We start from the raw sequence: 27784 nt of genomic DNA, 5'->3' as shown, positions 1-27784 counted from the left end.
TCCTATAAAATTTAATGCCAATTTATATAACAGCAGCTGAGATATACTGTATAAGAGGAAATTTAATGGCAGCCAACATCTATATCGAGATCGCCAAAATAAATTTTCTTAGTTTCAAACAGCCAAATTAAACGTCGCCAATATTTCTCATTCTGCTATGATGGATTTTTCATATACGGTATCTATTGTAGTGTCATATTGAGATCTTAACTTTTGATATAGGAAAATCTTCACACCTGCCTAAGTAAATTGTTTTTTGTTTGAAATAATATGAAAAGACAAAGCCTTAAAAGAGCGTAGTTTTTGTTGATCTATGATATTTACTGATTCAGAATATTGCTTTCAGAATGCGATAAGTTAAACCCTTTTTAAAGTTGGCAAGTCGAGGAATAACAATAAAACACAAACTCTAATGATATTAAGACCGACATAACAACTGGGAAAAAACTGTTGGGTAATTGCTAGAGAAAAAAATGCATATTACATATTTGACGATTAGTCTAAGAAAATGTATAGAGATGCTAGTTGCAAAAATAAAATTAAAAGAAGAAAATATTGTAATACTTTGATGTAACTGAGATTGTCATGTTGTCTCAATTACTGTTCCATCCTGAAACACCGGATTGAATTTCAAATTTTGTAACTGATGCCAAATAAAATTAAACAGCTTCTGCCTGTAACTAGTTATAAATCGGCACGCGTTGTGGAAAAAGTAATACGTTGCTGAAAAAGGGCGTTGCACTTCGGTTGGTTGTCTGGAAAATTATTGTTGATTTCGACATAAATGCATTTTCCATCGTTTGAATAATGTAAAGACTATAACCAGACTTTCAAAAATGTTAAACATTTCGTTTATATTCTCAACAAATGGAAATCAAAAGCGTATGAAATTTTAGATGACGAAAAATAAATGTACACGTTCACCGATTGGTTTAAAGCCGGTTCTTTTTGAAGATATCTCCCAGTAGAAATATTAAAAGAACCGGGTTGATAACAAAAAGGATCTTCAGAAAATATCCCGTTTTTGCTTTTTGTGCCTATGGCAAAAACTGAAATAAAAAAGTCTTGAAGCACCGACAAAGAGATAATTGCAACAGACATCAGTTCCAGGATTTTCCGGTTATTTTTCATTCTTCCAGTTGCGGCTCGAGTTGATTATTTTTCCAACATTTTCAAATCCCGAGTTATATATTCTACCATAATATACAAACGTATGTTAATTATATCTATTATACCCAGTAAAATGTAATGCTAGTCGTTTTCGTGTCTACACAGTTCGCATAAATAATCTTATAATTTAAATTAAGCTGTGCTGATTTATGTCTGCGTGATGCCTATATGTCTTTATTTCATAATAAGCTGCTCGTTTTTATTTATTCTGGCCCTCTGAGCATATTTTGTGTATGGAACCTAGATATATTTGGGAAGGATTTTTCATTGGCAGTCGCCCTTTGGTCGACAGTCGATAAACGATAAACTTTAACGTCATGCTTTATGCCAGATGTTTATTTCAATCAATCGAATCCACCAATCTAGAGGCATCGCTCGTCAACACATTTAATCAACATTTGGCAGAGTTACAAACATTATTTCAAGTCGCCTTCGTGGTAACTTTATGAAAATTCTGACCGTGAGCCTGACAGGTTTTAAGAAGATTTTTTTTCTGTCCGATAGCCAATCTTCAAATACTTGTACGGGTACATTTGCGGGAGAGGTTTTTGGAAGAGCGTTGGTCTGTTGGAAAATAATACACGAACGCATATGGTCTTTCTTCCAATAGTTCATGGTTATCGCAAGCGTGTAACATTACTCGATATTAAACGAAAATTTTGTGAGTACACAAAAATGACATGTTTCAAAAGACAGTTCATGAAATCAACAGCTTTATTCCTTCTTTGAATGTAATGAAATGTATTTCTTCACAATTGTCTTATTGTGAATTTACTCGAAAATAATTATTTCATGACGAAATATGTTATAATATATATTTTACCTCTGCCTCTGTGATTACGTAACACAATACCATTCACCAAATATTAAGTACTGGTTTACGAACAATAGATATTGTAATATCATGACGAGATTGTGCAGTCATGATACAATGACCTCACTAAAAACGATCTGCTGCAGTCATATATATACACGGGAAGACCCGAGTATGAGATCAGAACGTCTTGGTATGCAATACACCATGTACTGACAGCAGAGATGGTATCTCACACGTGAACAGCTTACGGATACGAATACTGAGTAAACGTTTAAAGTACAATTGTCAATGGATAGGACGGGTGTTTACATAGTGGTATGTGTGGCCAGCATCAGCGGTGAGTATACCTCTTTATACGTTTATCAAATATAAGACAAATCTAAGTATACACAAACTAGATATATCAACTAATGTAAGGTTTAATAGTAATCCTGTATTTGTGCTGTAATGTGGAATGACTAACGTCTTTAACTACTAGAGACCTTAACACTAATGGGGAGAATGGGATCAGGAGATTCCGCCCAACTATACCTGTTAGGGCTGATACTGTGATTTGATAATATAGTCAAATCAAAATCTGAAAAAGTATAAGTAACCTATTTTCAAAGTGAGACCTCGGACACATCATGAATTGTAGCCGAAGCTTAGACATTTTCTGTTGAGTACACGGTAAATCGAGCAGAAATTTGAAACAAAAAACGGTACGGTGCTATTGCGTATATATATATATATATATCAATATTATAATGTCATGCCAAAATAGTGTATTCATGAAAATATGAACATATCAGACGATCTGGTACAGTCATATAAACAGTGAAGCTGATTATGAAATCGATACGACTTCGCATATTACGTCATGATATTACAGATAGTATCTTTATTAAGGGCTCAATTAAATCTCAACACACAGCCTAACATGTGAAAAGCGAACCCGAGACGGATATTGAGAGCAGAGCGCAGGATTTATTGTATAGAATGACCAGTAATAGGCATTGTAAATACTGACCTCATAGTGGCCTAGTTTTGTTTTATTGTTAAGGTACAATACACCATTTGTGATGAGAGACTGACCATTTTCCATGATAGTCCAAGAATTTTCAACAAAAAATGTTAATAGAATATTCTTGGTTTACTTGTGAACAAGAAATACATTTCATTCGTTTGGTGCTACGCTCTGGTAAGAAATATCAAAATATTCACACTACACGCTAAACGTCACTTTGGGTTTTTTTTATCATCAAACCCAGAAAATTATCAGTGTATTTCATTAAGAAATATGCAAAGGCTTGGTATTTAATTATTCTGTTCAGCATAGAATTAATATGTTATGCTTTGTATTTAATAATTTTCTAAGGACGATATATTTTAGGCTTGATATCTTATTATTCTTTTACACATAAAATGATATACTTGGTTTACATTCATGTTTTCAAAAGAGGAAATGTTATACTTGGCGAAATGCATTTGTTTTCAAACATTATCTTCAAAGACATTGGATTGAAACATTGTGTATGAATTGTATGTCATAATGTTATTGCTTTTTTCAATAAAGATTAAATCAATCATTGGTAAACAGTTAAGATGTGATCATTATTTCACGCTGAATATTATATAGGTTTTATGTACTCACTATCAACCTCAGGGGGAAATAGTTAGAAACCACATCAAGTGACCGTTAGCTTTCTGCCTCAGTTCTTGGGCTTCTTCCGGCGGACATTGATGACCCACTGTAACTGAGATGTATTAAGATGTTGACCTTTTGTTGGTCACTTTGTGTGTCATGAGTGAATAAATAAATCTTAAATCTTGTTAGTCAAAAATCATTTCAAATGGAATCCGCCACAATATGTGAGAAATCAATATCATATCTAAATACATATCAATTTAATAAGATTAGACTACGAATTATTTATCGTATAAATAACATAAAATTTCACAATAATTAATGAGTGATAAATCCATCGTAATAAAGGAGGCAGAAGAAGGTGGTATGGTTGTTGTAATGGATGCTTAGGATTATTATGACAAGAGTTCTAAAAAGAAATCGCTTCTGACATAGAATTATTTCGAGTGTTGTAAAGAGTAAAACGGAAATTTTAAAGATAAGGAAATTGAATATCTTGCAGACTTTGAAAATCGTGCGAGTTATTTTAAGATACACAAAAGTAAATTTATTTCAACAGCACTCAAAATGGAAAGACATTTCAAGAGGGATTGTAGACTTGGTACCTTTTGATCAGTCTGTATACCAATATTCCCTATAATCATGTCTAGGAATGATAAACAGTTCATCGTTTAAGCATTGAAAATTATTTTGGAATCAATATGTTTCATGATAATATTCATTATAAACAACGTAAAAGGTTAAGCAATGGGTCCAAAGGTTGCTGCTACCCAGGCAACACTTGTTCTTCGGTATTAAGAAGATAAATATTTTTTTGAATGTCCAAAAATAAACAACATCTATAATATTGTAAGTTTTACAAAATATTTTTTGAGATATCTAGATGATTTCTTAATAGTTTTGCTTCAAAAATACGAATATTTTTAAATATTCCAATATGCTAGGTGCCTGGCATCCCGATTTGAATTACTCAATGGTGTAATGGTTAAAAAGGAATACCTTAATTTTTGTATTTAGTTTTTTTCGAAATTAAAGGAAATAATATTGTAACTTATTTATATTGTAACCCTTCAAATTCTCAATTGTTTCTGTTTTTAACCACGCTAAGCAAACTAAGCTTAACATTTCATATGATTTGATATATTAATTAACTACAGTTGCCAGAGATTAATAGAAATGTGAGACAACCGATTGGACGTTTTTAACTTTATCCTAAAGGTAAACACTACTCTCCTAAAGTCGTACATTGATGCTGATATCATAAAATATTTTACAGCGTACAATCAAAATAAGTGTAACATTTCCCTGTCGTTAATCATTATACAAAATACACGAAAGACAGTGAGAACATGAAGTGTACTTTGGAAAATATATATGAAGACATTATTTATATGAAATAAGCATATAATGTTCGTATTGATATATCTTAGCGAAACTTTTTTTTTTCAAATCCTTGAAATGAACAAATTTCTTCGTCTTTTTGTTACTGGTCACAAGGTGTGTTGGGCCTGTATCGTCACACATACTCCGCCTGCTATGGGATCACTACAGACAATTTCATTAAGGCTTCCTGTCCCGGCGATGACGAGAGGATCGTGATGGATTCCGTGTATGCCTACGCGAAACCTTTGTCATCAAATTGTCCCCAAGTTATGACCAGTGCAGCGACTACCCCGGAGTCATGCTGTCAGTACGATACTGGCGACTGTGGATTTGAGTACGATGGCTTCAACAAGAATACTTATTTTGAGAACTGTCATGGCCGAACCACGTGTTCATGGACGCCCGTTGCCTGGGCCAACACGCCCTGTAACTCCTCGATATATATCGCTCGGACAAATTATATGGCGGTCTACTTTTACTGTATATCAGGTGTGTATGTAGTTATTTGTGATTATAAAGCAAATTTTGGATTATTTCATATTTACAATGTATTCTTATTAATGTTATAACCATATCTCATACCAATAACGTTGGAGATCGACTCAGACCGATTTCAACTCAACTCATGATAAAACAAAAATGTTCGAACTCGGCTTGAATCAGACTACAACTTATTTAACTCATTAAACTAGTTATCGTTTTTGTGCAGATATAGGAGTGTGTTTGGAAAGATCTGATTGTTCAGCTATTCTCTTTAGTTTTTAAGAAATAATGTGGCATTCAGTTTCATATTAGTTCACATAGATATATTTCACAAAGATATATTTCACATAGATATATTTCGACTATACTGAAATTTACAATACAACGACATTTTTTAACCATCATTAGATAGGTTGATAAGCTCAATAAACGGTAGTCTAGTGGTAGGACGCCGGGCTCGTGACGGACGGGTTGCAGGTTCGATTCACGGCACGTCACTGTGTTGTATCTTTGGGCAAGATACTTTACTCCACTTGTTTCAGTCGACTCAGCTGTAAATGAGTATGTGGTTGGGCAGTGCTAGAATTGTTAAATGCTAGCTTTGAGCGCTGAAATGGCAGCTCCGGCTGTATGCTCCCCATGGAGTTGAGAAAGATATTGGCTGGTTGCAAAGGCCCTATAACCACGGATAATAATGTGTGAACCGCTTTGAGACGACCTACGAACTAGGTTGTGATAAAACGGTAAAAAAGAACCCCGAATTATTATTATTATTTATTAATAAATATCAAGCGCAAAAATCAAAAGATGTTACTAGACTTTAGTTGATACAAAGGATCTTAACCAACGTTTTATTTTTCATTATATTCTGTCCATGAATTCTTATTTGGCGTTACAAAGGAAACCCTATGTTAACAATCAATAGTATTGATGTTTTAGCGCTTCGGGCATTTAAAGTCGGTAAGATTTACGTGTATCTCCTTTTCAGAAAATGATGTGAAGGACGTAAGTGATGACGGAAGTGTCAACACCACTACTGCCCTACTGCTGAATCCTGGGTATGAGTCTGGCAACGACACTGGCACTTTGCCAGCAAACTCGTCATACAAATGTTCTGTATCAGCATCGTGTGCCACGAGTCTCAAAATACGAGCCCTTAATTTAAATTTTACGGAAAACGGGGGAATTTGTGGACAATCGCTGACCATAACAGACGGAACCAACACACAAGTTTTAATGTGTGATTCGAACACCAACTACCTTCCCTACGACCTGAATATCGGAAACAATACTCATTATCTCGAAATACAAGTAAACAACACTTTGAATACGGACTCTGGGTATTTTCTTCTCCAGATTGGAAGTACGTATACTTTGATTAAGGTTGATTAATATTTTCATAGTGTCTTATTAAAAACTTGAAGATTTCATTTCTATAGCGTTAATTAAAATTATTGGCAACTGTTAACATCTTCGGTAAAAACGGGTATATTCTGTTTGACAACCTTTTATAATTTCTACCAACATGCATTTCCTTTTTATGTACTTTTTAAAAGTACTTTAACTGTATATGTTACTGATTCAAGATTAATATATAATACAGGCGACCATGGTGATGATACTGTGACGTTAGCGTGTGGAACATCTGTAGGGGAAGGAAAGGTACCGGCTGAAGATCTGCCTGCTTGTTCTAATACAACAACAACCACGGACAAAACTACCGATACAACCACAGTGTCTACGGACAATACTACCGATACCTCAACAGTATCCACTGGCAACACCACTGACATAACAACATCCACGGACAATACTACCGATACAACAACAGTATCCACTGGCAACACCACTGACATAACAACATCCACGGACGATACTACCGATACAACAACAGTATCCACTGGCAACACCACTGACAATAACACCGGAACAATAACATCCTCTCACAATAACATCAAAACAACGCTTTCGTTGGGACTAACACCAAATGTTCTAGCCCCAGCACCAACACAATTACCAGTAGATGAAGGAGGAATACGTAAGTTCTATTCTGACATGGTTCAACTCTCTAATTTATTGGAATGTTAAAATTTGTTTCTGCTAAATATCAACGACGCATGTGATTGTATTGTAGAATTAAATCAATTTAAGAATTGTCTATTGAAAAGGAAAATTTGAGTTTCGATATGACTTCAACATATCTCGTTTCTCCCATAAGATATCAAAATTGCAAAGAACCCATCTTTTCTGCTACCAATCGCATGGTTTGATGAACATATTTTGGAAAGTTTTCTCCGACCCGAACTTCAGATGTTTTACAGAAGGATGACGGCGTACGTAATACAGTCTGCTGTCAGAAGTTGGTGCCAAAGAATCCGCTGATAATGCGTTATATATTATGTAAAATATGACATCCCAATTCAAGTATGACATCACAAAGTTTCTTCATGTCATTCCACGTAGACTAATTACACAGTGAGACCCAATCAATTGAAAATGGCCAAGTGTTACAAAACGTATAGCAGTTGTGCAAAAAAACACTTTAAGAAAAAATGGATATTTTCAAGCGCTTTCTATTTGTTCAGATAGCATCATTGGTTGCTTTTAACAAATCCTCTAAAGTTAGACGTCAAAATTAATGATTTCTATCCTGTTTCTTTTCAAGCTCTCTGGGTCATCCCTCTTGTCGTTCTGGTGGTACTCTTTGTGATTCTTATCGTATTGGTCCTCTGCAAGAATAGAATAAAGGACCTGTATTTCAAAAAGTGCAAGGTAAGTATCGATGTTTGTAAACATTGGTTGTTTGAGATAATAAGCACTCGCAAATTATGTAGAACATGCTTGTTTCCTGTGAGACAAATCTTTCAATCTTCTTACAAGGAGACCACCACCCACTCATATTATGCCTGCCTGTTTATTAAGTAGCTCATTCACGATTCGGTCATCAAACTTTTCATGTTATGCAAGCCCGATGCAGAGGAAGAATGTTGCCAGACAATGTTGTCATTAAATTGTAGCATCAATGGTACGATGATCGATTTGCCAAGATTTATAACTATGCATTATATATAAATTATTATATATCCGTTCTTTATTAAACCCGTTCTGTAGAAAAGCCAATGACAATACTCCATACATTTTCTATGCATTTATTCATGTATTTGTTACAACTGCTTTCGAAAATATATGCATTTGTTTTCATTCCAGTCTGCTATACATCCCGATACAGAAACGAGCCCTCCTGAATCGGATGAATGTGCTCTATTTGCCTCCTTTGAGAAACCGGTATTATCTCAAGTGGCCCCTGTGTCCCAATTTATGAGTTCTCTCCCTCTTCCTGCTTTAAATGGAAGGCAGAAACTTTCTCCAATTACCCAAACGTCAATTTCTGAGGGGAAAGGGGGAAAGGCAGAATCACAAAAAGGTACAAAGACAGGTAAACATAAACACAAGAAGAAAAGGAAGCACAAAGGTGACAAAAAGAAGAAAAATGATGCGTTTGAGGTTACACAGATCGATGATCTTAGGACATCTATAAAGTCTACATCTGTAACTATAGACGTGGTTACAGTGACCTAGTACAAACACTGGACCTTCGTACTCCGGCGTATAGAAACAATGGTAAATTTTGCTTTGAAAGCACAAATGTATAGTTCGATATCAATTATTGTTAGAGACGTTATGCTACATAATGAGACACGTGTCAAAACCAAAGTTTAAAAACGATAAACATGTTTGCTATAAAATAGCTAGCATTATGTTTTTAATTGTTTCTATTTTTTGTAAATGATATATGACTGCAATCATCATATATGGAGGCATTCGGTGTGGTGTCCGTTCACGCCGATCTAGGTTTCTAGTCATTGGCTAATTTTCTTCGTCGTTTTTGTTTCTGTGATATATCAAATTGATAAATATGTCTTTTGGTTTGTTACGGCCCATCGAAAATTTGATTCATTTAGGTGCGTCATAGTAATAAACACAATATATCTTATACACTATTTGTTCCGAAGGTTTCAGATTAGAAGTATCGGTCGTAATTGTGTTGTGTCTTGTATATTTGGCTTTAGTTCCCCATGTTGGACAATTCAGTGCCAAAATCTTTTGTATCACAGACAGAAGTATGTTTTGTGATACATGTGTTAATAAACTTCCTGGTCTATGAGTGGTTGTGAAATATCCTATACGAACTTCCTTGTAACACTTTTAAAAGTATTATATGACACTTAACAGAAAAAATGGCATGCTGCCATTAATATCTGTCTTACCAGGGAATATTGTCAGTCACACATGTTCTGCAATATATAATATTCTTGCGTTTAATTGGGAGGTGGGCGGGAATTCCTATTTAATCGAGCACTTTTAAACAAAACTGATCTGCTTGCTATTTATGATCATGCTAATTCATGTGTGATGTTCGCATAGTGTTCACAAATGTGTATTGAAACGTAACGCATGTAACACTCCCTATAATTGTATTAGTCAAGAATATTTCAATCTTCGCTATAGTTCTTTACTTGTATACGTTTTTAATGTATTTTGCAGACAGAAGATTTATAATAAGTTACTCTATACAATTTTGCTTTAAATGATAATAAATATATATATATAAATATATTTCTCTTGAATGTTTTGTTTATAGTTGTCGAATGCAAATATGTTGTATTTACTTAGAGGTTATCATTTTAATTTTTCTTTTTATATATTTCTTTTTTGTTATTGTTAATCATATACTTTTAGATATGCTATTTGTGATTTAAAAAAGGAATATATTTTTCCTTTCTTGTTTCCATTTGTTATTGTTTTTGAAAGAAACCATAATCTACTTCTTAATGAATTATTTTTGATTTCAAAGTGACTTTTGATTATACAAATAAAATATTTATTATACATTATAACAATATTAAGTTAACACACAATCAATATACGCTATAATTCGTCACTTATCAATAAAAAGACGTTACGTACCGGTATGAAGTTTTCGAAATATTTATCGTATTGATTTATAACGTCACTATATATAACTGTGATTCAAATAATGAATGTATAACATATAAATATATATATATATTACTTTTGAATGTTTAATAAATATTTGTCGAATAACATCAGCGTCATAATTTCTTGTGTCGCTTGTAATTTGAAGTATATATATTGATTTTCATTGTATATATTTTAACTTCCTGGTCGGTGAATTTATCTAATAATCGATTGGACTACATACATTGCGACGCGATGATACCTGACTCATTACGTTATTCACATAACAGTGTCTCTATTGTAATGAGTCTATAGAAATTGGCCAGACTGTTTGTTAATATCGTTGTTCCACGTGATATATAGCTATTCACTCTGTGGTAACATACACGCTTACGAAATTACAAACCGAGAAATAAACAGATGCGTGTAAGGAAACATTTTTGCAGTAGTTACATGCTTACATAATTACAAATCGAGGAGAGAAAAGAGGTAAACACTGACCATTTTAGGTTTTTAAGTTCGGTATTTTTATTTGTTTTCTAATCATAGAATATATTAAGGTTATTTAATTTACAACAATTACGTAACAAGTCATTAAAACTTATATTAATCACTCCTGTTGGCCCTGGTGTTAACACGCTGGTTGTCTTGATGTGAGAGGAAACCGGAGTACCCGAAGAAAACAGACGAAGTCGGGCAGGTAAACCCACACCTTTTCACGTCCAATCGGGGAATCGAACCCCGGCCGTAAATGGCGAGTGCGATATCCACTGCGCCAACCGACCACATCGAATTATGTATACGTACGTCAAATCATAGGGATAGCATCATGTGAAGCTGCTTGGTTGAAAGTGGGAGAAAATGTGGTTAAAACTGCAGTCGTAATATTCCATAAATACTATCAGGATATTGGTTTAAAAAGCTTACTTATATATATGTCAAGTAAAGCCTTGCGCGACCTTTTCCCCACAGCTGCTTATTCCAGCAGAGGCAGGGTTAAGGCCATGTTAACGTTATTTTTATTTACAAGCGAATTCACTAGATGTCACGAGAGCAAAACCAAACGAATATATCTTCGACTGGGTCAGAGGTAATGTTAACACAATAAACTTTCTGCGTGTTACTCTTAGAAAATTCAGTTCTCACCCGTCAAGTAAAAGCCTCGTAACTGGTGGACAGATTCTTTTCCTCCTTAAGCGCATTCCATTGCTCTAAGAATTCTCGAAATATACTTTCACTTTATTGAGAGGTTGATTGGCTGTCAGCTTTTACCTGTCTACCTGCTTGTCCGACCACGTTTTACATTGTACGTGTCTGTATATATTAACATTATGTATAATACCGAATTCTTTACGGCATATAAGAAAATAAGATGAAATTCTTATTTTATATTGTACATCTTTGACACGTTTTACTTCCACAACGGAAAGGTAATCACGTTTGCTATATAAGAAAAATACGAGTTATCCGATTTAACAGGAAAAAAGAGCGAAGATTTGCGGCATGGTACCTTTGACCTAAGGTAAAATAAAAAATAAACTACGGAATCAATACTAAAAGACTAAATCGAAACTGTTAGGTGATACGGTTAACACCAATATGAATTGAAGTGACCGAAAAAAAGGGTTGGCATCATGACGCCAAAACTCGGCGATAAAATCAGTTACTTCGAAATAATGTTTTCCTGTACGCACAAATCCAGGAAAGTTTGCCTATAACATCCACACGATGTTTAACACACTAAAACCCCATGGTTTTCAATTGGGGAGGCTTCTTACTACTCTGGTTACAGTGTATGATTGTCATTTTACTCTATGAGGTTATCTGCAATTAGCGGTTACCTTTCTTCCGTTTATCTGTAAAATGTGATGTTTATTCAATATTGAAGAAGAGATACGTATCGATGTATTCGTTGTAAAGATATTACTAAAACTGAAAAGATTTTATAGATCATCAGTATTTTGTCATGCCTTCTTTACTGATTTCAAAGACTCGTTATCAATATGAAAATAAGTATTCTAGTTTCTGTATAAACAGTTTTCAAAACATAATGACATGCAATTATCAAAACATATACATATACTTTATCATTACTACAATATGACGTATGTAAACTATTTATTATAGTTAGAAGAGGGCACTTATAGGCATGGTATATAGACATACACATGTATAATGTTCCTAGGATCATCATATTTAATTGCCCGAATCCCGTGACTAATCCCACTGTTCAGGAAAACAAATAATCAGTGTTGATCTGAAAGATTGAATTATCGACCCATTTTCAGATTGTTTGAACTGACTGTGTATCAGTCGTAGTTGACTATTAACCACTACACACCAACTTGTTACCAGGATATACGCAATACCATTATACGTTTAACTCGCTTTGTACTTGTACATATCAGAATTTCCATGTCGGTGATACTATAGATTTTAATATTGATGCCAAGACCTACTCAACAATGCACCACCACATATACTCTGAATAGGGACTGATTGTGTATTCAAAAGTATATGCACATTTAGTTTTGCTCTGAAAATTAAAAACATCTTGCTGTACGTGCACATCCCCAATTAACCGTAAGTATCGTATATCCGTTTAAATATACTGAACAAAACCCTACACAGTCGACAGTGGGAGTAGTTATGGTGTGTAGTATGGGTGTGAGCATGGTCGTGTGTACGTAGACTAGCCTTCTGGTTTGTCACTGCCCTACATGTAAGGATTAGCAGTTTCTCCGATATGCCACCATGTAATCGGCTCCTGATTGTTGGATTCATCGTGACGTGCATCCCATTCTTCATTGGTAAATATTGATATGTTTATAAGCATTAAGTAACAATACAACTATTAATTGGTATGAGGTGTTCTTACTACAACTGTAAATTGGTAAGAACTGATTTGTATACCACTGTAAATTATACGAATTGATTTTTATACTTGTATACCACTGTAAATTGGTAATTATTTATTCGTATACAACTGTTGTACAAACTGTTAATTGGTTAAGTTCATTAATCACAAACAACCATTTATTATATATAGTTACTGACGTTTAGTAAGATTTCCCGTTTTATAAAACTGTTTAACGGTAAGTACCTATCGTTGCAGCTAATGATTAGTAGGTAAATTGTTTGCTAGTGTTGATAAGCTAGTATTACGAATTTATATACCTATGTGCATTAAGTTCTGTAATTTAAACATTGCATTTAATCAGGTGCAATTTGATATGAATTGAATGCACAAGTTTGCCCGGATGGTAGTAATTTAGAGACTCTATTTGTTTTGTTTTCAATGTAATTTATGATTACCAATAAACGACTTAAAATGAGCTTCCTAGCAGTTATAAGGAGTGTCAATGGCAGGTAGTTGCCCTGGTTACATGTGAATCACTTCCTGGTTTACGGTGAAAATGTGGTACCTAGTACACGGCTCAAAGAAAAGACCTCACGTGCGATATATTACAAAACCTTTAAAATATAAAAAAGAAATACAAATATGTAGTAGTGTAGGAACAACGTCACACTCATTGTGAACAATAACAAAAGTGAAGGCTGGCGAGTACACCACTACTATACAGCATACACGAAATGTATTGGAGTCGGTCTGACAACTTATCATGTCTTTGCCGCATATTTTGTTCTCATTTAAGTTTGTGACCTACCCGTTATTGACATCACCTTCAGACAGAATCGTGCATGCTTCTTAATTTCAATTTCAATAAATTTTATTGTCAAAGGACAAATGGATTGGGCAGCAGGCATAGCCTATTTAAGCCCTTTCCAAACATAGTAACAGACAGTGGTACAAGCATAGACATAGACATTAGAACACATACAAACACATATAAATAAGTTGGTATTATCAAATTAATAATCAAATTAGGATAAACAACTAATAATACTCATTTTTATTATAATTGAATATAATGGTTTAAATTCCAACCTTTTATTTTGATACCGAAAAAGACATATACTATATATATATACATACTATGAAGAGAAGAGAAAAATAATTTGTTGATGGAGCTGTATGTATAAACATTTGATGGGATTAAATTACCGCACCCAACAGATACAGGCCAAAAAGTCCATTGTATCACACAAGGCCATCCACTGATGAGTTTGGAAATTCAATCCCATCAAATAGTTTAGTTTATGCATATTAAACACAGGTTAGATATATATAATTGACATGTTGTAAAGCTTTATATTCTTATTTATGTAGTTGTTTCCCAATATTTTTGATAAAATAGTATAACTGGTCTACTAAACCCCAGCCCCCCTCACTAACAATATTTAGAAATAAACAATGAAGACAAATAGGAAATATTAATATTAATATTCATGTACCATTTTTGGAAATCAGAAGAATTACATTGAGAAAAAATAAAATGTAAATAAATAAATAAAGTGTTAATAAATAAAATATAAAATTTCATTCAAAATTGAAGTTAAATGTCCTGAATCTTCTAGAACTTAAAATGTAATTGGATATAATTGGAGAATATGTTTGTTTTCATTTTCATCACATCTCTCACAACCATTTAGCATGACATCTAATGACAAATGTTTGTGAGTTTCATGGAATATATTCTGAAAAAGTACAATACGATCTTCAGTGTATTTGATACAATCATGGAAGTAATGAGATGCTGTTTCAAATCTAGAACCACAAGAACATGCAGAGGACTCAGTAAGATAATCTTTCTGACGGTCATTATTTAGGTTACTGCTTCTTATTCAGCTGGCAGATTTGATAATAATTTTCTATTCTGAACACCACATGAACTTAAGTGTATACACAGATACCTTATAATATGTGTTAATAAATTAGGTAAATAATCATTCTTAAAAAATTCTTACAATACATTTTCATGATCGTCAGAAATCCAATGCATATGTATATGCGTTAACGTTCAATATGTTATACAGTTAATAAAGCAGTTTAAATAACCATAATCCTTTTTCGTCTCCTGAATTTCATAATCTAACGGTATAAATGAAAAAGGCACATATTCGTTTCGAACTATTTGTTCAGTTGTACCTTAATGGCTTAACATAAAATTCAAAGTTAGGTACTTGTATCGAAAGTACAATTTCTTTATCAAAGAACCTTTTCCGTGAAATGTGTTCACCAAATGTTATTATGATTCGATTTGCACTTAGTTTGGTAAATTAGATTTGAAAAATGCAATCACCATTCGCCGAAATTCTCTTTTTCAGGGTATGGTTATGGAGCTCAACTTCAAAGTTATTCTGCCTGTTACGGTAACACCGACGACAATTTTATCAAGGGGTCATGTGCCTCCGGAGAAACGATTGTCATGGAGTCTGTGTTTGCCTACGCCAAGCCGTTATCGTCTGGCTGTCCAACAGTTATGACGTCACTGACCGTGCCCTCTTCATGTTGCACGTTCGACGAGAACGACTGTGGAATGAAATATGAGGGACATAGTCATCAAGAATATTATAAGAATTGTGACGGTAAAACGACGTGCATTACGACGCCTGTTGCCTGGGTAGAGACGCCGAACTGCAGTATTACTTCTTTCCTAGAACGGACTAACTACATGGTGGCCTATTTCTATTGTTTGGCAGGTAAACGTTGTTTTATTTAAAATCATAACATCATGATGATAAGAAGAAGCAGAAATATTTGCAGGGGTTAGATGAACAAAACTTTTATAGGTTTATAGGAGCCGATATGTTAATTCAAGCAGACTATTTGACAAAAACAAACGGCATGGCATCCTCTTGCCGTGTGAGGTAATGATGATGTAATTCGATTTGTTTTTTATTATGATCAAAATTGTCGACAAAAAGAAAAGGGTACATTTTTTATAATACAACTAAAAAATACATATTCTTGATGTTGAATTAATGTCTCATCATCTCCATGTTTCTTCTTAGAAAACGACATACAGACAATCAGTGGCAATACAAGTACAACAGACGCAGAAGTGTTTCTCTGGAACACTGGATACCCGGATGGCAATATGACACAAATGTCTTCGTACTCATGCTCTGTGGCCGCTTCCTGTGTATCGCAACTTCGCGTTCGTGCTCTTAATTTTATATTGATCTCTGAAAACGGAGTATGTGGCCAATCATTGACGATAAAAGATGGCGAAAACAGGACCTCCATTGGCTGTGAATCAAATACGGACCTCATACCGACTTACATCTATGACAGCGAGTCTTACTATCTTGAAATTGAGGCGAACAACACACTTGGCATTAACGCTGGCAAATTCTTCCTTCTGATCACAGGTTTAGTTTAATTTAATCATGCTTCCTCTTGAATATTACATCTACTGTGTACTTTGTTATAAAAAAAAAAAAAAATGCTGTAAAATGCATCATGATAAGAAAATGTAGTACGAAAGTAAAAAAACTTATAATTAAAAACCCACCTGTAACATAATTTTGTTTACAATATTCTAACTCCTGAAAAGAATTGATACCTTGATACTGTCTTATATTACAGCTATAGACCCATTAGCAAACTTGACTTTAGCCTGTGGAACGTCTAGAGGACAGGGTTATATAAATAAAGCGAATATTCCTCAGTGCTCACCAACGACAACGCCATTGATCACAACGCCAGAATCAACATCACCACCACCATCTACACAACCTTCAACACCAATGCCAACCACAATACCAACAACAGATCATGTCACAAGTCCAAGAAGCAGCACCCCTGGGACCGGTAATACGCCAGCCGCCGGAAGTGGTACCGCCGGGGAGGATTCATGTAAGCTTTTTATTTAAACATATTGTGTTGTTACAAATGTTTCGCAAACGCTTCGGACAGAAGTTTTACAAAGTAAGCAAAGTCCTCTTCGAGAATAACCGTGTAACCATTACATATTACGCAATGAATGAATTTGAGATGATCATTTTGTCATTTATATTCTCATCGCATTTAAAACTTTTAATTAATAAAACAAATAAACTGGCACTACTTTGTCCATGCGCTGAACTACAATATTATGATCTTAGACGTGGAAAATTTCGGATGGTTTGATATATTTGTCGAGATAACTTCATGTTCTAATAATTGATGAAGAAACGAGAGTTTTGCATTATTTGCAATCGATAATTAAATATCTTATTGTTGCACATTCGTTAAATCCTATCAAGGTATCTTTCCAATAATTAGTGGCCTAAATTTCATATTTGTTGTATAAAATATCGACAACTAACGAATCTGCCGTCTTAACTCTTTCCGTACCGTTGTCGTGTACACACGACAACAATATGTCATCCTGGTCCCCGTTGTCGTGTACAGACGACAAAATAATGGGCCGTCTCATCCCTGTTGTCGTGTACACACGACAAGAGACGCTGACGTAACCTGTCTTATGTTTAGTTGGTTATCGCACGAGACAGTCGCGACAAAACAATTAATTGTCGCTAAAATCAGAACCCATCAGTTTGGAAGAAAGAATTTTAGTTGTGCAGAGCACACTTTTTTATTATGTGACTTAAAGTTTTCGCATTTGCCGTAAGATGTTTGCGTTTGGTGCCTCAAATGTAAACAAGATGGCGGCAACTTAATTCGATACGAACACTCGTAAATTCATCATCAGATATTTGTTGAGACTTATGGAAGTAAATTTGAATATTCTAATATAAGTTTTGATGAAATCTACTTGTATTTAGAAAAAAACTCAACGACTCCACATTCGTAACCATAATCAAACCCCATTGGAAACATGTACTACAACGCTGTATTAAATACAAGGAATCGTATCGTTTATTGCCAGACAAATGTCGATTTTTCAGTCATAATCATCTGCCAGTTAGTCATTATGCTGCGAAAATGAAGAAGTGTTTGTCTATGAACCAGAACATGAAACAATAACAATATTTGTTCACGGTTACCTGTTTAATTCTTGCGGCAGTTACACCTAGTTAAAAAAGTACATTAAAAATCCGCCATTTTGTTTAATGCGCGGGGGCGAGTCTAATAAGTACATCCGGTACGGAATCCGGACCGGAGTTGCGGTACGGAAAGAGTTAAAAGAGAATTGTAAATCAGTTTGGATATTAAAGGGCAACAGTGTAACAGATCAACCAGCTTCTAACTGACTTTTTTCAACTATTGATTAACTGGCGTCCCCACAAATTAATTGTCACGAGCAAGAAATGCAATATTTCATCAAATCATTTTTGCTTAAGAATTCATGTCCCTTTGCTTGCAAACTCTAGAGAATACTGTTTTTCATACTCAAAATGACCTCCCTTTACTTTCGTTCCAAATATAAAACTGGAAAGGGCTAGATATAAACTACTTATCAAGAGGTTCCGTTGGGTTGAGCGACCGTATTTAAATTGAAGGTCCAGTGATCGAATTCTGGTCTGGCACCCTTTGTACTACTTTCAGAATAGTATTGCTTAGTTTTTATTGTTGTTTCTTTTTTTATCATATCTCATACATATTCTTGTTGGTATACTGGTGAACAAAACTTCATTCGTGGTTACTTTTGCAACTTATTTGGAAGCTTTACGAACAATGTCATCTATATATATTCTATCCATTTCCCATCACTGCTGCAAATAGCTCCAAGATGTTTCTTGTCTTCAGTTGTTTGCATATGTGTTGAAAATAGATTCCCATTACTTGTATCACAATCACTTATTAGTTCTCAATCGATACTGCCAGATGGAAACATTTGCACTCCTCAGTCAGTCTTTACAGTGCAACCTTTGTTTTTCATAAACACGGTAGACTATTATACATTGAGATGTAAGACAGAAGTACTATTTCTTGAAGTCGACCTGAACACGATAAGAAAAAAACAGAAATAGTCAATAACACACTGTTTAACAAAATAGATTACGATCAAAAATACAAGAGGCGACTGCTTCATTGGTTAACGCTTATTTAACATAGGTTCATATATTTCCAACAAATGAGTGTGCTCAAATCCTTTGTATTTTAGTTTAGTTTTTCATCACCTTGTATTGAAATTTCCGTGTTATTTACATTATGTTATGTGAAGGATACATGTTAAATGGCAATAATGTAGTGAGGTCTGACGCAGGTGTGCATGTCAACTGTAAAAAGAAGACTATCTACAACTAAGTTTTCTTATATTGTACATACAATACTTTGTATTGATGAATGAATAAGGATTTTGGCTTTCTTTTTTCTTTAATTTGAATGTAAAGTGATTGAATTAAAAGGGTGAAAAAAAAAGTGTCAGTGAAGAAAAATGTTAAACAATGCACATTAAGTGATCGATCTAGTAAAGGTAAAATTAATCAGTTCTTCCTCAATCACATTGGTTGGAAATAGTGATGTTTTACCCTGTGGTGATGTGAGATGTTTTATTTTTGATGTCTCCGTTTTCTTTTTGATGACTCCCACTACGTCTTCCCTTCCGTCCCTGTAAATAGTCCAGGTTCCTTGTTTTCTAGATATCTGGATTATCGTTGTCGTCATTGTCGTCCTCATACTGGTTATCATCCTGATCCTTCTTCTGTGCCGCGACAAACTAAAAGAACGTTGCTGCAAAGAAAAGGTAGGTGTCGATGTAGAAAAAACTTGCAAACAGTCAATTTCATTTCGGCAGATGATGATAACGATTTATTATCTGTGACTTGTGTCGATTTCAACCATAATAATTGTTTAAGATTAACATCGTTATTTGTTATATATTATTAAAACACAATGAAATATTTGTCCACAACCTTTCACTGTACCTTACCGAAAAACGGAATATTTTGTGAAATACTGGTGATTTCTTATTTCTATAGGATATGTCGAATGCTTTCCAACTAACTTATTTCTTTTCATTCCTGATAGATTAATTATATGATGTTACAAATTAAGATATAGTCAGGAAAAATACTTATTTTGTGGGTCACCCTGAAAATATCTACGGCGTATAAAAACAAAACTGTTTTGCATTTTCCAGAAACAAGATTCAGATGAAAAGTCATTGAGTTCAAATTTTGAAAACCCTCTTCTGGGCAGATTCATACCAACAGGAGCTCAGATAGCCCCAAAGTCGACAATAAAACCAAACCACGTGGCACCCTTTCCGGAAAAAACACATAATAAACTACCGCCTATCGCACTTCTGGGTACCGGAGAGCCTCTCAGTGAGGGTAACAAACACGGAACCGAAGACAGGAACGCTAACTCCACCCCTCTCAATCCAAAACGCCTGCCTCCTATCGCATTGTTTCAGGCAGAACAGGCTTTCCGTAAAAATATGGAAAAGGCGAAAAGGAAGAAAAGAAGACTGCAGAGAAAAAAGGAAGCTCTTGAGAGGAGGGAATCTGAAATACAAGCGAAAGAAGCTACCATAGAACAGAAGCTGGAAGGCATCAGAACAAAGGAGCGGACCCTAGAGAAACGACTCAGTGGGTTAGGGCAAAGCTTAGGTTCAGGTTTCGACACAGACGTACCTCAGCAAGGTGTGAACCCAGTGTCCCCTCAACCTTTACATCGTTGGTCTTCGATTCTTCCCTCTCCATCCAGGAGAGTCACCTTGAGCACACTTACTAACGTTATAACAGCGTTCCGGCCACGACGGTCGGACACTGTGTGTATTGATGTGACCAATGCCGCCGACGGCAAATTGGTTAGCACCCATATGAATGAGGACACCTGTTGAATATTGCCGGTTACAGACCGATTATATATATTTTCATTTATTTTGCTAAATATTGATGATGTGTCGACAGAAAGTTATGTATAAACATGACGATTTTTTCATTGATATAAGCTTATAGAGACCGACAGGATTCCAAATTCGTTTTTCATAATTATAAATAATAATTGTCTAATATGTAAGGTAAAGTATGTATTCTCTGTTCAAATAACTGTATTGAGAGCTGTGGATTTAAAAATATAACATGGCTCGTGGCGTTGCTAAAATATGGCAAAACATATAGGTCACACGAATTCAATACATAATGTGAGACAATTGCACACTCGTATACTGCAAAACCTATTTATTTAATCAAACGCCAATTTTAAATCGATGGTTTGAGAAGCGAACCTAGAAACTTCATGTTTTCGTTTTCTTTTAACAAGATGAAACTAAATCAGTAAGTAGTAGTAATCGTCCTTCACTTGTGCATTTATATGCACGACGTATTTACTGTTTGTGAAATTGATATAGAAAATATAGTAAAGTGATTAAAAAATAGAATCCTTGATAAGTTATTTGTTAGTGTGTCAAATCTATGTAGACTGGTTATAGACTTGGCAATCCGGACTTACATTTTGTACGTAGAATTTCTGTGATATGTATACCTTTTATTTTAACGACGAGATATATATTTTTTAATCCAAACAGAGTAGCACATAGCAGTACTATTTACATTGCAATGATAATGGATATGATCATGTATATCATTCCTTCAGTAAACCTTGATTATAGTTGATAGTTTTGTATTCATTTTATTTTATGTTAAAATAATCGAATGTGCGATCAGTGTGGTCCGTAGAGATAACTTGTGGGAGAGGTTTTTATCTCACTTTTTTAAACTTTTATACTGTGAATATTACACAGGTGTCTGATCATGCCTTGTTGGTTAAATCATTTAAATTTTGATGAAATATTTCACATTTCTCTCTTTTTGATATAATGCTCGACCAACTGGGTCCAGTTTCTGAAGATGAAAAAAAAATCCGTCTCTTTTAAAAATTCGGTTACTGCATATAAAACATAAAGGTGTATTCGTGTTATGCATGCCAACTTATCAATTATTAGTATTTGATATGAAATGACCAGGTAGGGCGTAATAATTGTATCAGCTGCCCCCATTTCATGATCGTAAGAGGCGACTAATTTTGGGATCTCATCTTTTCTCTTCTTTCTAAACAACTTTCTTCTTTCTAATGTCTCCCCTGACAATGCCTCACTTTTGGCCTTTAGTTGAGCGTTCGCCCCTGCGAGGTAGGCTTTGGGTTCTGTCCCCTGGCCGAGACATACCAAAGTCTGTAAACACTCAACAAGTTTAGAGTGGAACGACTGGGACAAAACACTAACATATCGCAGCCTCCCAAAACACACACACACATACACTACACGCATGCATCTTGCACACAAGGGAGGCCGTCCTTAAATGACCATAGCTGTTGATAGGACGTTAAATAATACTAAACCAAACCAAACATAAATATATTTACCAAAGACCTCAGTCGGTGATTTCTCTCGAGGTTAATGAATACCGATGCAAGGGGTTGTGGATAGTTTGACCAACAGAGAAGCGTTTATCGAGCATTTAGATACGATAAACTCGAGATGCTTGCGCATAATTAGAGCTAAACAGTTTTATTACTCCTAACCTGGATCTGTATGTAAACTTGTCATCCCTACAAATAAAACTACGATTAAGAGTAAACAAACATATTTTTCGTTGGTTTTATGAGCTTAATTTTGAAGTTTGGACATGACAGAAGAGAGGTCATGTCATGAGTGTCTGGTCATAGTTTTCCAATCTCCTTTAAAACGTCGAAATAAATTAAAGATATTGGGCAGAAGGCTTGATGAGCGCTCTGTCCTACAATTGATCAGTGAAAACTGAACAATATTGTGAAAGTATTAATTTCGTATCGTAACATATATGCATGATGTATATAGTTGACTGCCAGTATTTCTTCTTTTTATCAATAGTTTGTGATACACCATACTCAGGGGGAACACGTTATCTTATTGTAGTTTGATGATGTTTGAATTGTAATGTAATTACTCTGTGTCTATGACGACTGTGTTAATTACTGTCACACTATACGCCACTAACTTCGTGGTTCCACCAATGTATGTAAAGCAGACCACTTATGAAATCGGTACAGATTAATGTAAATGCTATATTTAAGCATTGACTGTGTTCAAGATATCTTACATGAAATTTGCTTAATATTATCGAATTAAAGGATCAGATTACGATCTTGTCTTTTTACTTAATATAAGATTGATCTACGGTGTACCGGAGTATTCAGTACACATTTGTTTTACATTCTAATTAATTTATCCACAATATAAATTTGTGTTTCTACCAAATTGAAATTGGGTGATTATTCTGCATTAAACATATTGATATACTAGTCATATGAAATTATATTGACTTGAGATTGTAATCATATTATCAAGATTTGTGGCATTTATTCGTGTAAAACGACAATGTGTATGCATGCAACTTTGAAATGTAAAAAGACGCCATTTTGACTCCAGTGCGTAAGTCTGTGACGTCATGTGCTTGGCCTAGCGTGACGTCACAATTGAAATAATTGACACTTACAACTTATCACAGGGCTGAAAGGTCATAGTACATGGGTTGATACGCCAAAAAATATGAGATGGGTATATACACCGGATAACACATTACATTATTATCTCTCGGTTAGGAGGGGTCTACGGGCTCATAGAGCCAAAGGCGAGAGGCCTATCAATACCAAAGTGGAGTATGAGCCAGTAGACCCCTCCTAACCCAGAGATAACAAATTCGTCACCCTGGCGATCTTTTATTACATTTTGTCCTGCAAAATTATAAGTCACTTTGTGAGTTTTAGTTGTACTTGACTGCTAACAAAATAACCCCCAGGCCTACCGGACATCTTTTGAATAGTTTTCGGCAATATTTCGGACAAATCACAACCATCTTTACAATTAGCAACCTAGCGGCCCCCTCATTACCTGTTTCGTTGAATTTGCTGTCGATTTAGATTGCTTGTAAGCTATTTCATCCTGTGAATGATTTGCAAACCTCGAGAATACTAGTATTTTCTCGTTTACGGAAAGTGCCGACGGTTCCCGATTGCGCTTGTTTATCTCGCAAGTGCTCTATAGAAATATAGACCCCGGCAAGATATCCAATCAGAGAGTGTTTCAAATTAGAAGGGTGACAATATGTGGTAAACGTAGTTATTAAACATAAGACATCGATAGAAATTATTAGCATTCGACGAGTGTGTCATTTTGTAGTAGATATCAAATATCGTATATTTATTTTAGATACTTGCGTATACAGAACATTATAAAACACATTTGAGGTTTCTCTTGTGAAACCAATTTCTATTATAAATACTTACCACAGTCATTATAATGCACATACGTAAATAAAGATTTTTTCCCCCCATGGGGAACCCCTGGAAAACCCACCAATCAGACGGCAGTATTCACGCACGTGATAAGACACGAAGCCATGCTTCCCACTTTATAATTCCAAAGCCCAAAAAAGTGAGAGCCAATGAGAAAAGGGGAGGCTGAGAGGGAACTCACCTAATGACTGTGGTAAGTATAATTATAATGCGAATTCGACTTACCGCAGTGGTGTCTCCGTGGAGCTATAAAGGGTTCCAACAATAGGACCCGTACCCCCGGAGGAAAAATTCAAAATACCTTTTCTTTTGCGACACAGAGCCTGATTACGACCAGCGTTCCGGATCACGCGGAGAATACATAATGAGGGTTATGCAAAAGAAGAGGGAGGANCTGCCGACTCATACGCAGCTCGAACAGTCTGAACAATCCAGCGTGAGATGGTCGCTGCAGAGATATCAGAGCGACCGGGCTGGAGAGACTGGAACAGCCGAGACGAGTGTCCCGCCCCCCCCTCTGTTCTGGCCAAGTAGTAACGCAAGGCCCGAACTGGGCAGAGCAGGCGATCAGGACAATCCCCATCCAGAGTTGAAGCCAAAGAAGGGATAACCACAAGCCCTGGGGTGAAACCGGGAACCTGGTTCTTAGCTAAAAAGGAGGGATCAGTGGTCACTGAGACCGAAGAATGGCCAGCCGAAAAACGAAGGCAAGAAGGAGATCTGCTGAAAGCATGAATCTCGCTTCTGCGGCGACCGGAAGCAAAGGCTATCAAGAACACAGTCTTGAAAGTAAGAAACTTCCGATCCGTCGACTGGAGGGGCTCGAATGGCGCCCTCAACAAGGAATCTAACACAAGTGCTAAATTCGACCTAGGGACCAATTGCCGTGAACGAGGCTTCTCAATGTAGAACCCCTAATGAGAGCAGACAATGAAGCGTCCGAGCCCACAGACTTGCTACCATAGAAAGCCAGCACACTAGCAATGGCTGAACGATAGCCTGCAAAAGTTCCCGGAGACAGACCTTTGTCCTGGAACAGAGACAAAAGAAAGTCGGCTACAACGGGAACAGAGGCAGAGACTGGGTCAATCGACCGTCCGAGACACCAATCACCGAAGGCGGACCATCGAGATTGGTAGGCGGCGGAAGACGAAGGTCTAAGTGATCCTGCGATGCGAGTTGCAACTTCTCGAGAAAAGCCCGTCTGAGTGAGCCTTCCCGAGATAGCATCCAACCGTGAAGGTGGAGCCGTTCTGGTCCCGAATAGAACTGCCGGGACCTCGGTTGAGACAGCAGATCGCACAGGGTCGGGATGCTGCGCGGGAAGTCCACCGAAAGCCGAAGCAACAGAGGAAACCAACGTTGTCGAGGCCAGAGCGGTGCAACCAGCAACACAGTACAATGGTGTAGAAGAATCTTCTCCAACACCCTGCCCACCAGATTGAAGGGAGGAAACGCATACGCGTACATTCCCGACCAGTCCTTGGATAGAGCATCCACCGCCATGGCCATAGGATCTGGAACCGGAGACACAAAGGTAGGGAGTCGAAAGTTCAGGGCCGTGGCGAACAGATCCACATGGGGTCTGTCCCAAACCAGGCAAAGAGACCGGAACACCGAACGCTTGAGGGTCCATTCGGTGAGAACCGGGCTCCGAGACCGAGACAGAGTGTCGGCCAGAACATTCAGACGACCTGGAAGGTGCCTCACCGTGAGATCGAGACTGATCTCCTGACACAGCAACAGGACCTGGGTGGATAAAGCACACAGAGCCGGGGAACGGGTGCCCCCCTGGCGCTGCAGATAAGCCACCACAGTGGAGTTGTCTGTAGCCAGACAAATGGCCTTGCCCTGCAGGGAGGGTCGAAGACCCCGAAGGGCCAACAGAACAGCACGCATTTCCAGAACATTGATGTGTTCTGAAAGCTGTTCCCCTGACCACACCCCCGCCGACGTCTGACCGGAAAGGTATGCACCCCAACCGGTCATGGACGCGTCGGTGTAAAGGGTCATAGCAGGAGATGCCCGAACCAGAGGAACTCCTGCCAAGATTGCTCTCGAGAGTCCACCACGAGCTGATTCCTTCACCGACTCCGGCAGAGGAATGTACACATCCCACTGCCGAGACACCGGAGACCAAACTGACAGAAGGAACAGCTGGAGCGGGCGGATGTGAAGCCGACCCAAGGGAACCACATCCGCCAGTGAATTCAGGTAACCGAGGAACCGAAGGAACCATCGAACCTGAATCAGTGCTCACACCACCGTAAAATCCAGCCGAGGCTAGCGAGGCCGAGGCGGACCGGGCAGCAAATGCTGCACAGTGGTGGACGGCGTGCTAGACGCTATCACCACCCCAGGGGCTACATCAGGGATGCAGGGAACCCCAGGAGCAGACAAAACTGCCGGGGGCCGGTCTCCGAAAACATCACCCTCAGGAGTGGAGCGGACCGGCAGGGAATGTTGGGCCACCTGCCCTCCCACCACAAATTGGGAGAGAAGGCCGCCCCCTGTCCCCTAGTCACCGTGGTGACCGGGACAGAGCCCAAACCCTCACCCACGTCGACCGACAAAACGGAATGGGGGGGGAGAGAGAGAGAAAGGTCCGGGTCCAACGAAACAAACTGTTTTACAACGGCCCCGGTACGGGCCGAAACCGCCGAAACTAACCCCAGGGAAGACTCAACAGAGGTCGAAATTCCGCTGGTGTTCTCCGAGGGCTTAGGCCTAGCCTTAGCCCTCGCCCCACCCCTACCCCTCCTACCCGACTTACCTGCACGCCCTCGCGGGCGGGGAGAACCACCGGCAGGAGGCGGCTGCCAGGCACGGCAAATGTCACAAGGCTGCTCCAGAGAGCAAGACTGACAGCTAGGACAGTTAGGGTGGGGGTCGGAAGCCTCAAATAAATGACCCCAAGGACAGCGCCTTTGAGAAGGAGGAGTCTCCATCTCAAAGTAAACAAACCGTCAACCGCGAACACGTGGCCGGAGCCTGGTCGCAAAACGGCGCAAAATAAAGCAAAACGCTAAATTAAAACAAAATAAAGAAATTTGGTATAAAGGATACAATATATATCGGTACAAAAAACGCCAGTAGCAGTTGGAACCCCGTAGAAGAAACCAAAACACGTCCGTAAACACGGAAGGCTGATGGAATTATGAAGTGGGAAGCATAGATTCGTGTCTGATCACGTGCGTGAATACTGCCGTCTGATTGATGGGTTTTCCAGGGGTTCCCCATTGGGGGGGGG

The 27784-nt window shown here is 37.1% G+C and overlaps 3 protein-coding genes across 3 annotated transcripts; 2 read left to right on the top strand and 1 right to left on the bottom strand.

Moving 5' to 3' along the window:
• The first annotated feature begins 1151 nt into the window (after positions 1-1151).
• LOC110460666 (putative GPI-anchored protein pfl2) lies at positions 1152-9610 on the top strand. The gene is made up of 6 exons (XM_021513706.1): positions 1152-2324; positions 5112-5486; positions 6469-6843; positions 7084-7518; positions 8146-8252; positions 8688-9610. Exons 1-6 carry the CDS (start codon positions 2276-2278, stop codon positions 9057-9059), a joined length of 1713 nt encoding a protein of 570 aa, XP_021369381.1. The 5' UTR covers positions 1152-2275; the 3' UTR covers positions 9060-9610.
• Positions 9611-13088: 3478 nt separating this feature from the next.
• On the top strand, positions 13089-22332 carry LOC110460629. Its single transcript, XM_021513653.1, has 6 exons — positions 13089-13270; positions 15690-16064; positions 16377-16736; positions 16954-17223; positions 19896-19999; positions 20396-22332. Exons 1-6 carry the CDS (start codon positions 13207-13209, stop codon positions 21098-21100), a joined length of 1878 nt encoding a protein of 625 aa, XP_021369328.1. The 5' UTR covers positions 13089-13206; the 3' UTR covers positions 21101-22332.
• A 3258-nt stretch (positions 22333-25590) lies between these two features.
• On the bottom strand, positions 25591-26523 carry LOC110460656. The gene has a single exon (XM_021513696.1). The coding sequence runs from the start codon at positions 26521-26523 to the stop codon at positions 25591-25593; it is 933 nt and encodes a 310-aa protein (XP_021369371.1).
• Positions 26524-27784: the final 1261 nt, after the last annotated feature.

Source organism: Mizuhopecten yessoensis, unplaced genomic scaffold (genome assembly GCF_002113885.1).
Source record: "Mizuhopecten yessoensis strain PY_sf001 unplaced genomic scaffold, ASM211388v2 scaffold10447, whole genome shotgun sequence".
NCBI classification, from domain to species: domain Eukaryota; kingdom Metazoa; phylum Mollusca; class Bivalvia; order Pectinida; family Pectinidae; genus Mizuhopecten; species Mizuhopecten yessoensis.
The sequence above is the reverse complement of the archived record's forward strand: the minus strand, read 5'-3'. Positions and strand labels throughout refer to the sequence as shown.

Bases quoted from the DNA above. Each gene is read 5' to 3' on its own strand.
- LOC110460666 (XM_021513706.1), top strand. From the start codon at position 2,276: ATGGATAGGACGGGTGTTTACATAGTGGTATGTGTGGCCAGCATCAGC. The intron at 6,844-7,083 runs GTACGTATACTT...TATATAATACAG, and splicing joins TTTTCTTCTCCAGATTGGAA to GCGACCATGGTGATGATACT. The intron at 7,519-8,145 runs GTAAGTTCTATT...TTTCTTTTCAAG, and splicing joins AGTAGATGAAGGAGGAATAC to CTCTCTGGGTCATCCCTCTT.
- LOC110460656 (XM_021513696.1), bottom strand. From the start codon at position 26,523: ATGACCGGTTGGGGTGCATACCTTTCCGGTCAGACGTCGGCGGGGGTG.
- LOC110460629 (XM_021513653.1), top strand. From the start codon at position 13,207: ATGCCACCATGTAATCGGCTCCTGATTGTTGGATTCATCGTGACGTGC. The intron at 13,271-15,689 runs GTAAATATTGAT...TCTCTTTTTCAG, and splicing joins GTGCATCCCATTCTTCATTG to GGTATGGTTATGGAGCTCAA. The intron at 16,737-16,953 runs GTTTAGTTTAAT...CTTATATTACAG, and splicing joins ATTCTTCCTTCTGATCACAG to CTATAGACCCATTAGCAAAC.